General features: G+C 36.6%; 3 protein-coding genes across 4 annotated transcripts in view; all 3 read left to right on the top strand.

Annotated features, from left to right (window-relative positions):
• LOC134856990 (sugar transporter SWEET1-like) overlaps positions 1–12,085 on the top strand; it is a 468,950-nt gene that overhangs the window by 163,287 nt on the left and 293,578 nt on the right. Inside the window, exon 1 of one of the 2 annotated variants that reach the window (XM_063873310.1) lies at positions 2,269–2,278. The exons of the other annotated variant lie outside the window; for it this stretch is intronic. The gene's annotated coding sequence lies outside the window, so the exon portion shown is untranslated. Of the gene's footprint in view, positions 1–2,268; positions 2,279–12,085 lie in introns of those variants that run through there. 2 annotated transcript variants of the gene reach the window in all.
• On the top strand, positions 4,108–5,986 carry LOC134853604 (ribose-5-phosphate isomerase-like). The gene is made up of 2 exons (XM_063869610.1): positions 4,108–4,616; positions 5,154–5,986. The coding sequence occupies exons 1-2, from the start codon at positions 4,282–4,284 to the stop codon at positions 5,665–5,667; spliced, it is 849 nt and encodes a 282-aa protein (XP_063725680.1). The 5' UTR covers positions 4,108–4,281; the 3' UTR covers positions 5,668–5,986.
• Positions 7,526–8,608, top strand: LOC134853857 (vesicle transport protein USE1-like). The gene has a single exon (XM_063869806.1). The coding sequence runs from the start codon at positions 7,563–7,565 to the stop codon at positions 8,532–8,534; it is 972 nt and encodes a 323-aa protein (XP_063725876.1). The 5' UTR covers positions 7,526–7,562; the 3' UTR covers positions 8,535–8,608.

Raw genomic sequence — 12,085 nt, 5'->3', positions numbered from 1 at the left:
GTGAACTAGAATGGTCAACTTAGCTTACTGCATGAAGGGGTTTAATTAAAGGTTTTGAAAAGGTTAAACAAGTTTCAACAATTTTACAATGCGTCCTTGATTCTTTCATAAAATAATAGATTGTTGTTGTTCCGACTTTCGATACGAGAGTATCGGAATATTTGTGCTCGGGGTGGGTTTTTTTTCTTCAGACAAATTTCGACTTTTTAACTAGCCATTTTTGACGGAATTTTTTTTAGCATCATTCAAAAAGTATTGTTGTCCTGAGCTTAAATTTGAAAAGATATTTCACCTGTGATCATTTTTCGTAAAGTTACGGCGGTTTAAAGATTGCCATTTTGGCCAATTTGGGACAATTAACGCGCGATATATTTCGCGCTATTAACGCGTAAACGGAGAGTTAATCCGTCTTAGAAATCGTTCCAAATTGGTTGAAAGAAGCTTATTTGCCATAATTGATTTGTTACAAGGAGCGAAATCTATCCTTTTGTACTTAATATAGCGTGTGGGGGGATGATTTTCATTTAAAAAAATTCAAATTTTAGTTATGTTTTATTTCATTTAATTTCTTGAATGTTATTACTGCTCCATAAACATTAAAAGGCGGTCGGGACATTCAGGGCTTCGCCCTGATACGAGCAGTCTTGTTGTTCCGACTTTCGATGCGAAAGTAACGGAATATTTGTGCTCGGGGTGGGTTTTTTTTCTTCAGACAAATTTCGACTTTTTAACTAGCCATTTTTGACGGATGTTTTTTTATATCATTCGAAAGGTGTTGTTGTCCTGAACTCAAATTTGAAAAAATATTTCACCTGTGATAATTTTTTGTAAAGTTATGGGGGTTCAAAGATTGCCATTTTGGCCAATTTGGGACAGTTAACGCGCGATATATTTCGCGCTATTAACGCGTAAGCGGAGAGTTAATCCGTCTTAGAAATCGTTCCAAATTGGTTGAAAGAAGCTTATTTGCCCGAATTGATTTGTTACAAGGAGCAAAATCTATCCTTTTGTACTTAATATGGCGTGTGGGGGAATGATTTTCATTAAAAAATTCAAATTTTAGAAAAAAAATTTAGTTTTGTTTTATTTCATTCAATTTCTTAAATGTTATTACTGCTCCATAAACATTAAAAGGCGGTCGGAACATTCAGGGCTTCGCCCTGATACGAGCAGTCTTGTTGTTCCGACTTTCGATACGAAAGTAACGGAATATTTGTGCTCGGGGTGGGTTTTTTTTCTTCAGACAAATTTCGACTTTTTAACTAGCCATTTTTGACGGATGTTTTTTATATCATTCGAAAGGTGTTGTTGTCCTGAGCTCAAATTTGAAAAAATATTTCAACTGTGATCATTTTTTGTAAAGTTATTGGGGTTCAAAGATTGCCATTTTGGCCAATTTGGGACAATTAACGCGCGATATATTTCGCTCTATTAACGCGTAAGCGGAGAGTTAATCCCTCTTAGAAATTGTTCCAAATTGGTTGAAAGAAACTTATTTGCCATGAATGATTTGTTACAATGAGCGAAATCTATTCTTTTGTAGTTTATATGGCGTGTGGGGGATGATTTTCATAAAAAATTTCAACTTTTTTTCATTTTTTTTTATATATTTTTTTAAATGTTATTACTGCTCGATATACCTTAAAAGGCAGTCGGAACATTCAGGGCTTTGCCCTGATACGAGCAGTCTTGTTTTTTTTCAGCTCAGTTGTCTCTCACGGCGGCGTTGAAAAAGTCAAAGTTGATTTTATGCATACGTGGATCAGATGAAACGGAACAAAATGGCTCTTTCAAACTTATTTCGAAGCTTAAAATTTTTACTGGGTTTCATCGATGCCCCCCCCCCTTAATCCGCTGGTGTCATATAGCGCACTAATTTGTTCAAGATAATGAATTCTTTCAAATTGAAAATCACTGCTACGAAAGTCTACTCTACTTCTAACGCAAGCGAGCTTGGCAATACATACAGTAAACTTTTTTCCAACGGATGTCGCAGATTTTAGTCCTAAGTTTTCCGCAAAGTTATCGAAATTATTTTTATACCATTTTGAGAAGGCATCGACGCTCTGAGCTCAAATATTTAGGAATAGTTAACCTGCAGATATTTCCCTTAGCCTTTACGACGTTTGAAATTGTTAGACTTTTGTTTCATGCGCTTGACTATAATGCTCAGCACGCAGGTAAGAGCTACTTATTTAAAACGGCGAGATAATTCAAATTCCGTCACGTTCAAAAAAAATCTTTGAAAATTGAAGCCTGGTTGTTGGCCTTATTAAATTCAGATTAGACTCAAATTATAGTTTTCACTACTTTTTTCCAAATTTAGAAGAAAGAATCAGAACATTTGAGCTTGGGATGATTTTTCAGACTACTTTCGATTCTGTTCTTGCAGAATTTTTTGTGTATCTAAAAGATACCGTTAACCTGAGCTGAAAGCGAATTAGTTAGTTCACCCGCATTTTTTTTCCTGTTTGGGTTTTTTGTTCCGACCATTTGAAAATGGGGAGGAACTTTATTCGGGTGTGCCTAAAGTTTTTTCTTTTTCCACTCAAAAGAAGCTACCAAAAAGTCATCACAGTAGAGTGATATATCATATTGAAGCCCTTACAGTCGTGATTCGAATGACATGAAAAAATTTCAAAGTTTGTTCCCAGTGTCGAGAAAAACCGGTTTGAAGTTTTTGGTTTTTGTCTTAATTCGAACGAATAAAGTGAGCGAGCAGTCTTACAAGGCTTGCAAGCTTACTATAACTTAATTTGAAACGTGAGTAACGTGAGTTTTTTTGTGTATTTTAGCACCTTTTTGGAATCATAATCTTAAAAAATTCAAAAAAGCTGCAAAAAACCTTGTAAATTTCGAAAAAAAAAACTTTTTTTTCGTTTTTCTAGTCATTTTTTGACATAAATTGTTTTTCAATTTGCTGATTTTAGCTTTTAGTTTTCCGTTCAGCTCCTTTTATCACGCCTCGCCGAAAAAATGACACTAATTTGAAAACCTTTTTTTTGTATTTTTTAAGACTATGGTCGGAGCATTCTGTGCTACTTGCACTTTAACCGGCTATCCTTGTTAACATGAAGTTTATCGGGAACTTACCTTTTTCCTTTAAGTTGTTTTTCAAATCTCTTCGAAATTGAGTAGTTCATTATCAATTACCATCACTCAGCTGGAATGTCCCACGTTTCGCCCCTCTTAAATCTAGTGGAACATTTTGCCCCTCACACATTTCGCCCCTAATAATTTCACACATTTTGTCCTAGCACGTCTCGCCCCTAAATTATTACACTATTAATTAACCGCCGCTTTCTTAGTGTGCAATTTGAGGGGCGAAATGTGTGGGGGAGAATTGTGTGTGGGACGAAATGTGCTAGTAATTTATGAGAGGCGAAGCGTGTGAAGGGCGAAATGGGTGTAGAATTTTACTGAGGCTCCAAAGGTTCCGACCAAGGCATGTATTTTTTCAAACTGGCAATGTTCTTGACAATTAATGCCATTTGAAATTTGTTTCCTATATTTTTTCTGTTTAACGTTGTCGTCTGAAATTGTCTCGGCTTACTAACTGCTATTTTTTCTTCTCAAAAGCTGGTTTGAATTTGTGTGCTTGATAAGTGGATCTGTTTTTGTTTTTGCATTTTTTTAAAGAAAATTTTTGTTATATCTTAACTAATGCGAAGCTCCACTAGCGTTTTGAGCTTTCATCAAAATCAGAGCTTTTAAAACGCAGTAGGAACATTCAAGGCTATCACTTTGATAGGAGCATTAATGTAATGTTTACTTTTTTAAAATTGTTTTTTTTTCTTTTTTTTTGTGAATTTGCCTTTTTGCGATTATCTAGAGCTAATTGATGCCGTTTTCTCGTGTGTTTTCGCGAATTGTTGATGTATACGGCTGTCATATCATGTTCTTGAAATCGTGCTTCTAGTTCTATTAAAAGGTTTCAAAATATCTTTTGACAATGAAAAAACTTATCCGAGCTTGACGGCACTTTTTCGGTTCCAAAGTTTTTTTATCGTTGAAATGTGATAGAGATAGTGAAAGTTGTACTTTAAAATTGACACGCTTTCTTTTGTACTATTTAATTCATTGTACGTATACCAAAAGTTCGTTGGGTGATTGCTCTCTAATTATTATCTGACAAATATTCAAGCGTCGAACTCGAAGGTGTGCGTTGGAACGTTGAACGTCTATTGGCTTTGCTGCTTTAGTATTGTAATGACAGTGTTTCGTTTTTATCTTGCTGATAAAATTGTTTGAATTCGAACAGCAACGGTGAATTTTCAGCTCATGACGTCGTCAGAAGAAATTATTCTAGAAAGTTCCAACATGTCGACAGCTTCGAATGTGGCCAAGCGAGTCGCCGCTTCCAAAGCTGTTGAGTTGTTCGTGGGGGCAAAAACGAATCTAAGGATCGGTCTTGGCAGTGGCTCAACTGTCGTCTTTGTCGCAAGTGCTCTTAAAGAAGTGCAATCCACGAACGCATCTGCCATCGTGTCTTGTGTTCCCACGTCTTATCAGAGCCGTCAGTTGATTTTGGGAAATGGACTTCCGCTGAAAAGTTTGGACGAAAATGACGGAAGTTCCCTGCATGTTACAATTGATGGCGCCGACGAAATCACAAAGTAAGTTTGCTGTGCTGACTAGATTTGTCTGTAAATAAAGAGTTCACATCAGCGTCTTCTGGAATTAATTGTTTCATGTAAAACTTAATTTATTCAGTTGAGTTCAGAATATAAAAGTGGTTAAGTAGTAAAGACGATTTATCCACAAAGACCAACATACGAGCTTTTCACGGTGAATCGATGTTGCGCCTCTGCTTGAGAATTACAGGTTTTTTTTCTCGGCTGGGTAATGTTGCCTCACCCTCAAGTATTGAGCACGGATCATGGTGGGCCGGGAATACCCGACCTTTGAATTGAGAGGCGCAGACGGAACTACTTCACCACCGCTCCCCCTGTGGTCATTATGATTAAAAGAATGAATCACAAAGTATCATTTCGTACCGACAATCTTACAAACTTTTTGAGTGTACAATAAATTGGTTTGGTTATAAAGCTATTAACTATGTCTTTGTGACAGAATGGTTCGATTATATTCGGGGTTGATTGTTTGATAAGCAGTATACTTGCAAGATGGAAAGGAAGAAATTGTATTTTTAGATGTTCCAACGGTGGTTTCGTGGCCATCAAAGGAGGCGGAGGCTGCATGCTGCAAGAGAAAATCATAGCCGCCGCTGCCGACTCTCTAGTTCTGGTCATCAGGTCAAACAAGGTCGCCTCATATCTGGGTGAAACCTGGACGAAAGGGGTGCCGATTGAAGTGTTGCCTATGGCCCACTCTCTCGTGTCCAGAAAGATTACGTCATCACTAGGCGGCGAGTGTGTTCTACGCATGGCTAGTGCGAAGATGGGACCAATAGTTACAGACAACGGAAACTTCATCATCGACTGGAAGTTTCCTCTGTTACGTAACAACAGCTGCAATCTCAATGGTTTGACCAACGGATCTTCATATACAGAAGCTTCAAAAGAAAGAAGCTGCAAAGATTGGGCTGAAATTGACATTTTTCTGCACTCAATTCCGGGCTTGATAGAAACTGGACTGTTTGTGAATATGGCAAGTGCAATTGTTAGTTCAGACGATGATGGAAACTGCGAAGTTCTCTATGCTTAGTTAATACTATTCTACAAGATAAACACTTGTTTTATGTTTCTTTTCTTTATAGTCTATCGAGTTTGTATTTGGAGTAAAAGTGGTATATTTTTATGCATAGAGTAGACAGTATTTCTTTCTTTTTGTTTTCGGGAATTTTAAAATCTAGCTGAAAAGATTTTTTTAGAAAATTTTAGAAGTCAAAAGCAAATAATTTCTCCAGATATAATTTCTCTTGCGATAGGCAAGAGTATTGCAATCGGATGCTAGACTTTTTTATCGTAAATAACTTTGTTCACATGCTCATCTGGACTCCTGGTGGTAACTTGCTTCATAGTGAATTCAAATGTCTCCACGTCTTTTGCACACTTAGCCTGGAAAAAACGAATACGCCTGGGACGGCAAAGGTCGTAGGCTCGAATCTGACCAGGAACTTGTTTTTTTTTTCAAACAAGAATTATCCATTTCAAAAAAATATGTCTGCTTATGTGTTGTCGGCTTAGTCGTCACATTGATTTCGGTTTATATTTCATTTTCTTAGTGGCCTAGTTTTGGGTCGTTTTGAGGGCTCTGAGAAAATGCTTCAATTCTTAGAATAAATCATAGTTGAACGTTTTTTTATTTTTTTTTAAAACGTTTTTTTTTTGTTTTGAGTTCTACGGTAATTTACCCAAGTTTTGTCTGCCCAGTTTCCGCTCAATAATTGTTTCGAATTTTCATTAAACGCCGTCGATCGTGTTGCTGGACGTGTTTTCCGCAAATATAACATCATTCCATGTAACATTTTGAAAATTTTTAGTTTTTTAATTATTTTGTTTTTTATGTATGTGGCTTTCCTTTCTTGTATGCTAGCTTGCAATGCTATTTTTATGCGGTATAGCAAGTGGCGCGAAGCTCTGCATCGCCTCTGTGTGAATGTTGCGAAACTTTCAAGAACCGATTATGAAACTTCTGCGAATGTTTTCGAACGATAACAGAACACTTCGAGATTTTGTTCACAGACGTCATATTTTAAAAGCGTATCGAGATTGTTTTCGTCTTGTGATAAAGTTAGAAAATCACGAAGATCGCAAGTATATGACTGAGTGGGTGAGGTCAACTTTTCACAAAAAGCTGGACGAGAAAGATCCGATTACTTTGCAGATGATGAGGACCTACGTGACGATGTTTACAAAGGAACTGACATTGGCTATTGGCAGTTTGGCTACCAAAAAATGACGTCGCGGGCTATCAACGCGTTTCAAGTGAAAAGGTTGAAAAGCTTTTCAAGAGAATCATCGTTGAAAAAATTGAAGATGATTCTATAACTTAAAGATGCCAGTTCTCCAGATGAACATGGCAAGCGAAAATATGGCTTTGTCTACAAACAGAAGATAGCTTCTTTTCCCTTTTAAACAAGTGAATTTTATTGATATCAGATCTTACTTCTCTAAATATTTTATACATTGTAAATTATAGTTAAAAGCAGGCGTGGATCTAGGAATTTCTCGAGGGGGGTCGACTTTTTTTTGGGTCGACTTTCTTTTAGGTCGACCAAAAGTATTTTCCGAGCTCTCCCAAAGCACTATAAAGACCCTAATTTTTCCCAAATTTTCGCGATCCCCCTCAAAATTAGTATAGATTGGCGCCAAAGGCGCCTTTAGAAAATTTTTAAGGTCAGTCAGCCATAAATGGATATCAAAATAGTACAAAGGGACACCCTTTCGGTCGAATCCCTGAGGGACGCCCCCTCCCCCCCCCCCCCCCACTACTGGTTAAAAGGCTGTATATCTTTAAAATCTAGCATAAAACCAAATGAGATTTGGATCAATTGATTGGTTCAGTTATTTAGTGTTTCTTAATTTAATAATGCCTTGATATGACTTCACTTTTCAGAGAATTGTGGATAGCCTTATGTAGGAAAGTATTTATTCAAAATGGCCATTAAAGTAATAGAAGAAGCAGCTCCAGTGAAACACTTCAAATCTCCTCTCGAAATAAACTTGATCAGACTTCTGCACAGGTGTGAACAAAGAGCTCTTAATGAGTCACCGGAAGTAGCGACTGATTGGCGGCAGCATAAATACATTGCATGTCTCAAAGACTTCCTGAATAAGTTGCAAAATGGAAACCCGGTCGAGAAGCCGAGCACAGAAGACCTCAGTGACTACAAACAGAGGATCGGACTGCTAGAAACTAATTTACAAACAATGAAGAATTCGTTAGACAACGGAAATAATTGTGAAGCAGAACATATCGATAATAAATACCTGAAACAAGATGACATGTTAGACTCTTTGAACCAGACTATCTCCGAGACGGCAAGCCAAAAGACCCAAAATATCACAAATTCAGATTCCGATCACAAAGAGTTCGCCAAAACGGATCAAATTAGTTCTAGTAAACAACATGACATTTCAGTCGGTGGAGCAAATGCGAAAATTGTTAATGGTAGTTCAACTTCAGGTCACGTGCAATTGCAAGCCAAAACTTCAGCTCAGCCTTTAAAAGACATGCGAAACGAACTGCTCCGAAGTAATAACGCTGCAGTTCGATTACGTAATAAAACAGGGCTAGCTGAAGAGGCGGAGGATTCTGCGACAAATGAGTCAGTGGAAGCCATTCTAAATCGACACCAGGCAGTGCAGGAAAAAATAGCAGATGATATGCTGAAGTTGGCTCGCAGTTTGAAACAGACGAGTTTGACAGCTAATGAAATTATCAAAAAAGACCAGGAGAACTTGAATCGGGCTAATGATGTGGCGGCTTCTAATTACGACAAACTCCAAACTGAGACTATTCGGGTGTCCAACACCAAACCTCTGGGATGTCAATGGTGGCTGGTGTTGCCTCTGGGCCTTGTTTGTCTTGTGTTTATGTGGGTTGTCTTTCTAATTAAAATTACTTGAATTGGGATTACGAAATTAATAGTTATTTTTGTGTAATTTATTATAATTTATAGTTAATAATAGCAATTTGATTGTCTTTGGTATTAAAAAATGAAAAATCAATTTTTCGTTCAAAAAAATTTAGATGAACAATCCAGATTTAGTGTTTGATGTTGTAAGAGCTCTAGGTCGTTTTCGCAATAAAGCGAATAGTTAAATTAAGTCAAGTTAACATCCTTCGCCTTTTTTCATAGCGGTGAGGGTAAAAGTTTAACAAGATTGCTCGTATCAGGGCGAAGCCCTGAATGTTCCGACTGCCTTTTAAGGTTTAATGAGCAGCAGTAATAACATAGAAAAAATGAACTGAAATAAAATAAAATGAAGTTTTTTTTCTAAAACTTTAAATTTTTTTATGAAAACCATCCCCCCACACGCCATATAAAGTACAAAAAGATAGATTTCGTTCCGTGTAACAAATCAATTATGGCAAATACGCTTCGTTCAACCAATTTGGAACGATTTAAAAGACGGATTAAATCTCCGCTTACACGTTAATAGCGCTAAATATATTGCGCGTTAATTGTCCCAAATTGGCCAAAATGGCAACCTTTAAACCCCCATAACTTTACGAAAAATGATCACAGGTGAAATATATTTTCAAATTTAAGCTCAGGACAACAATATCTTTTGAATGATATAAAAAAGTTCCGTCAAAAATGGCTAGTTAAAAAGTCGAAATTTGTCTGAAGAAAAAAAAAACCACCCCGAGCACAAATATTTCGTTACTTTCGTATCGAAAGTCGGAACAAAAAGCCATAAATACTAATCGCCTAACGAGAAGATTTGACTGCTGTGCAAGTAGCACAGTTTAATAAGTCAAATCTGCAACAACAAAAATCTAAAAATTGGGATGGGCTTTGGACTGAAATAAAGCTGTACAAGTTAGCATATCGTAACTAATTCTCGTTATTTTTATGATTCGTTGATTCGTGCAGTTTCAAATGAAACAAAATGACCGAATAAATGACTTTAGATCTTGTTAACTATTCGCCCCCCCCCCCCCCCATTTCGATTTTCAGAAATTTCAACTTTGGCTGCCAATTTAGAATTAAAACAATTTTCAGGAAATATGTTTAATTTAAAATTTTAATGTAGGAATTATATAAATAGTAAGTAATACAAACACGAACGCCCGAAATTGAAAACCTTATTAATTGTTGACATTTTTCAAATGCATATTTCATACGTAAATGGTTGTCAAAATTAATACATGCATAGGAGGGATAGTTAACAAAGTCCAAAAAAGATGCATGACTTTTGACTGCGAATGAAATGTTTATTAGATCTCCAAAATGCATCAGATAAGATGCATCCGAGCACAAAATGGGCAAAATAACTGGTTGCTGTGGAAGTATAACAACACAATGTTAAAACAGAACAAGACTGCTCTTGTATCAGGGCAAAGCCCTGAGTGTTCCCTCTGCCGCTTAATCTATATTGAAAAGTATTTATGAGAAAAGAACATATTGAAAACCTAAATTTTTGACAATATCAAAGATGAAGTATGAAAACTTGAGTCTTACGAAATTAATACGACCGAGAAGCTAGCCTCAACTCGACTTGGAATGTTTTTGTTGTGCGGTATATTTTGCCACGCATAAATAATTTGCATTAATTTTTCAGTATTATGGATAAAATCTTGCAAGTGCGCAAAAAAATCTTGAAAGTATCCAGAGCATGACCAAATTGGCAATTTTCAAACATCAAAAACTTTGCAAAAATGATCGAAGGTGAAATATCGTTTTACACAAGCTTAGCTTGTGTTATACTATGCACTTTCTTTTTTTTTCAACCTAAGTCGCAAATATTCTTGCGATGCAATTGTTGCGACAAAATGTGTTCATTTTGATCCAGCTAATAAGTACAGCCAATGCTAAGGATATTAACACAGACTAAAATATTGCAAATAGCACTTTAGCTTCAAGGCATCATGGATCTGTGGCGTAGAGTCAGGGAAGGAGACCATCAGCAAAGTAAGAGGGTTCGAACATGGGCAGGGTCGGATTTTTTCAATGAATTTGGAACTACTTGTAATTAATGAACTTCGTATAATAGTTTAAATGCGTCCGCTCTCTAAATTGAGGCATGTTCGTTGATAAATTTCTTTTTCAAATTGGCTGGTACTGCCAATGCGTCTTAATTTGCTTGCGTCACTTAGCAGTTATGTAGACTCATTTTACTCATTCAGTTTTTCCCAGTAGCGTTATCGGTCATATTTTTGCTTGTGTATGCGAAGTGCAACTTCGCCTCTGTGTTAAATTTTTGTTAAAAATTATTTCTATCGCCGGAAAATGACTGAATAAAAAAACCAAAAGAAGCATAAAAATTCCGTGTTTTTTTCGAAAGTCGGAATAATAAAACCCAGCACTAACAAAACTATATTGACAAAGCGCTTTGCTTTCCAATTGACACTGGATCGGTCTCGAAATAATTTCGGTACACAAAATTCTAGAAACTTGACGTTGGAAAAGTGTCAAACTTTATAGGAAAAATCATTGATTGACTTTATTTTTCAACTTTTCTCGAGTTTGAAAAACGTGTGGCCTCAAATTTTTTTTAATTCTCAAGATTCATTCAGGCTTGCAAATTTTTGCTGACAAAATGATCCAATTCAGGGGAATATAAATTATTTACCCTTGCGATAAGCAAGGGTATTGCTAGCGGGTACTAGACTTTTTTCCCATAAACAACTTTGTCTACAGGACTCATCGACTCCTGGTGCTACCTTGTCTCATAACAAAATCAATTTTCTTACTTTCTCCTGGAGTTAACGAATATGCCTGGAAAGGCAAAGATCCTGGGTTCGAATCTGCCCAGGACCTGTTTTTTTTTCTTCAAACGGCAAAAATTCCGGTTCAAGAGAATTTCGGCATGAGATTTGTCAATTTATGTTTTGTCGGCTTAGTCACCAGTTCTAAGAATCGTTTATTTTTAGTGCAATCAAATTTCATCAAGTTAAAAATCCGACTAAACTTTTTCCGGCTTATTTTATTATATCTACTTAGTGGCCCCTTATTGCATCGTTTGATGACCGAGAAAAGGTTTTGTGTGCGTGTGAATTCTGGGGGGAAGGGGACTCGATTTTTTTTCATCAAGAATTATTTTCTACATGAAGGGCTTTGTTTTGTTACCGCTTGGTTTCGATTCTAGTTTTGCATTCTATTGTCTTGGCCAGGGGCGGATCTAGGATTTTCTCGAGGGGGGGGCGGATTTTCAAAAAAAATTCGAAAATTTTGACGACCTTTTTTTTTTTTTTTAGGTCGACCAAATTGTGATTTTTCGAGCTCTCCCAAAGCACTGTTTTGCCCCTATTTCGGCTAAATTTTGTGCGCCGCAGGCAAATTTTTGAAAAAACAGTCAAAAAAGCCGTTTTTGGGCACTTTTTGAAAAATTTTGACAAAAAATCGCGTTTTTTTTTTGGCGCGCGCTCCCCCTCAAAGTTAGTATGTATTGGCGCCGAAGGCGCCTTTAGAAAAATTTTAGGGTCGGTCAGCCAAAAATGGATTTCTGAA

This window comes from Symsagittifera roscoffensis, chromosome 1 (genome assembly GCF_963678635.1).
Source record: "Symsagittifera roscoffensis chromosome 1, txSymRosc1.1, whole genome shotgun sequence".
Classification (NCBI taxonomy): domain Eukaryota; kingdom Metazoa; phylum Xenacoelomorpha; order Acoela; family Convolutidae; genus Symsagittifera; species Symsagittifera roscoffensis.
Note: the sequence above shows the minus strand (reverse complement) of the source record. Positions and strands in the feature narration are given on the sequence as shown.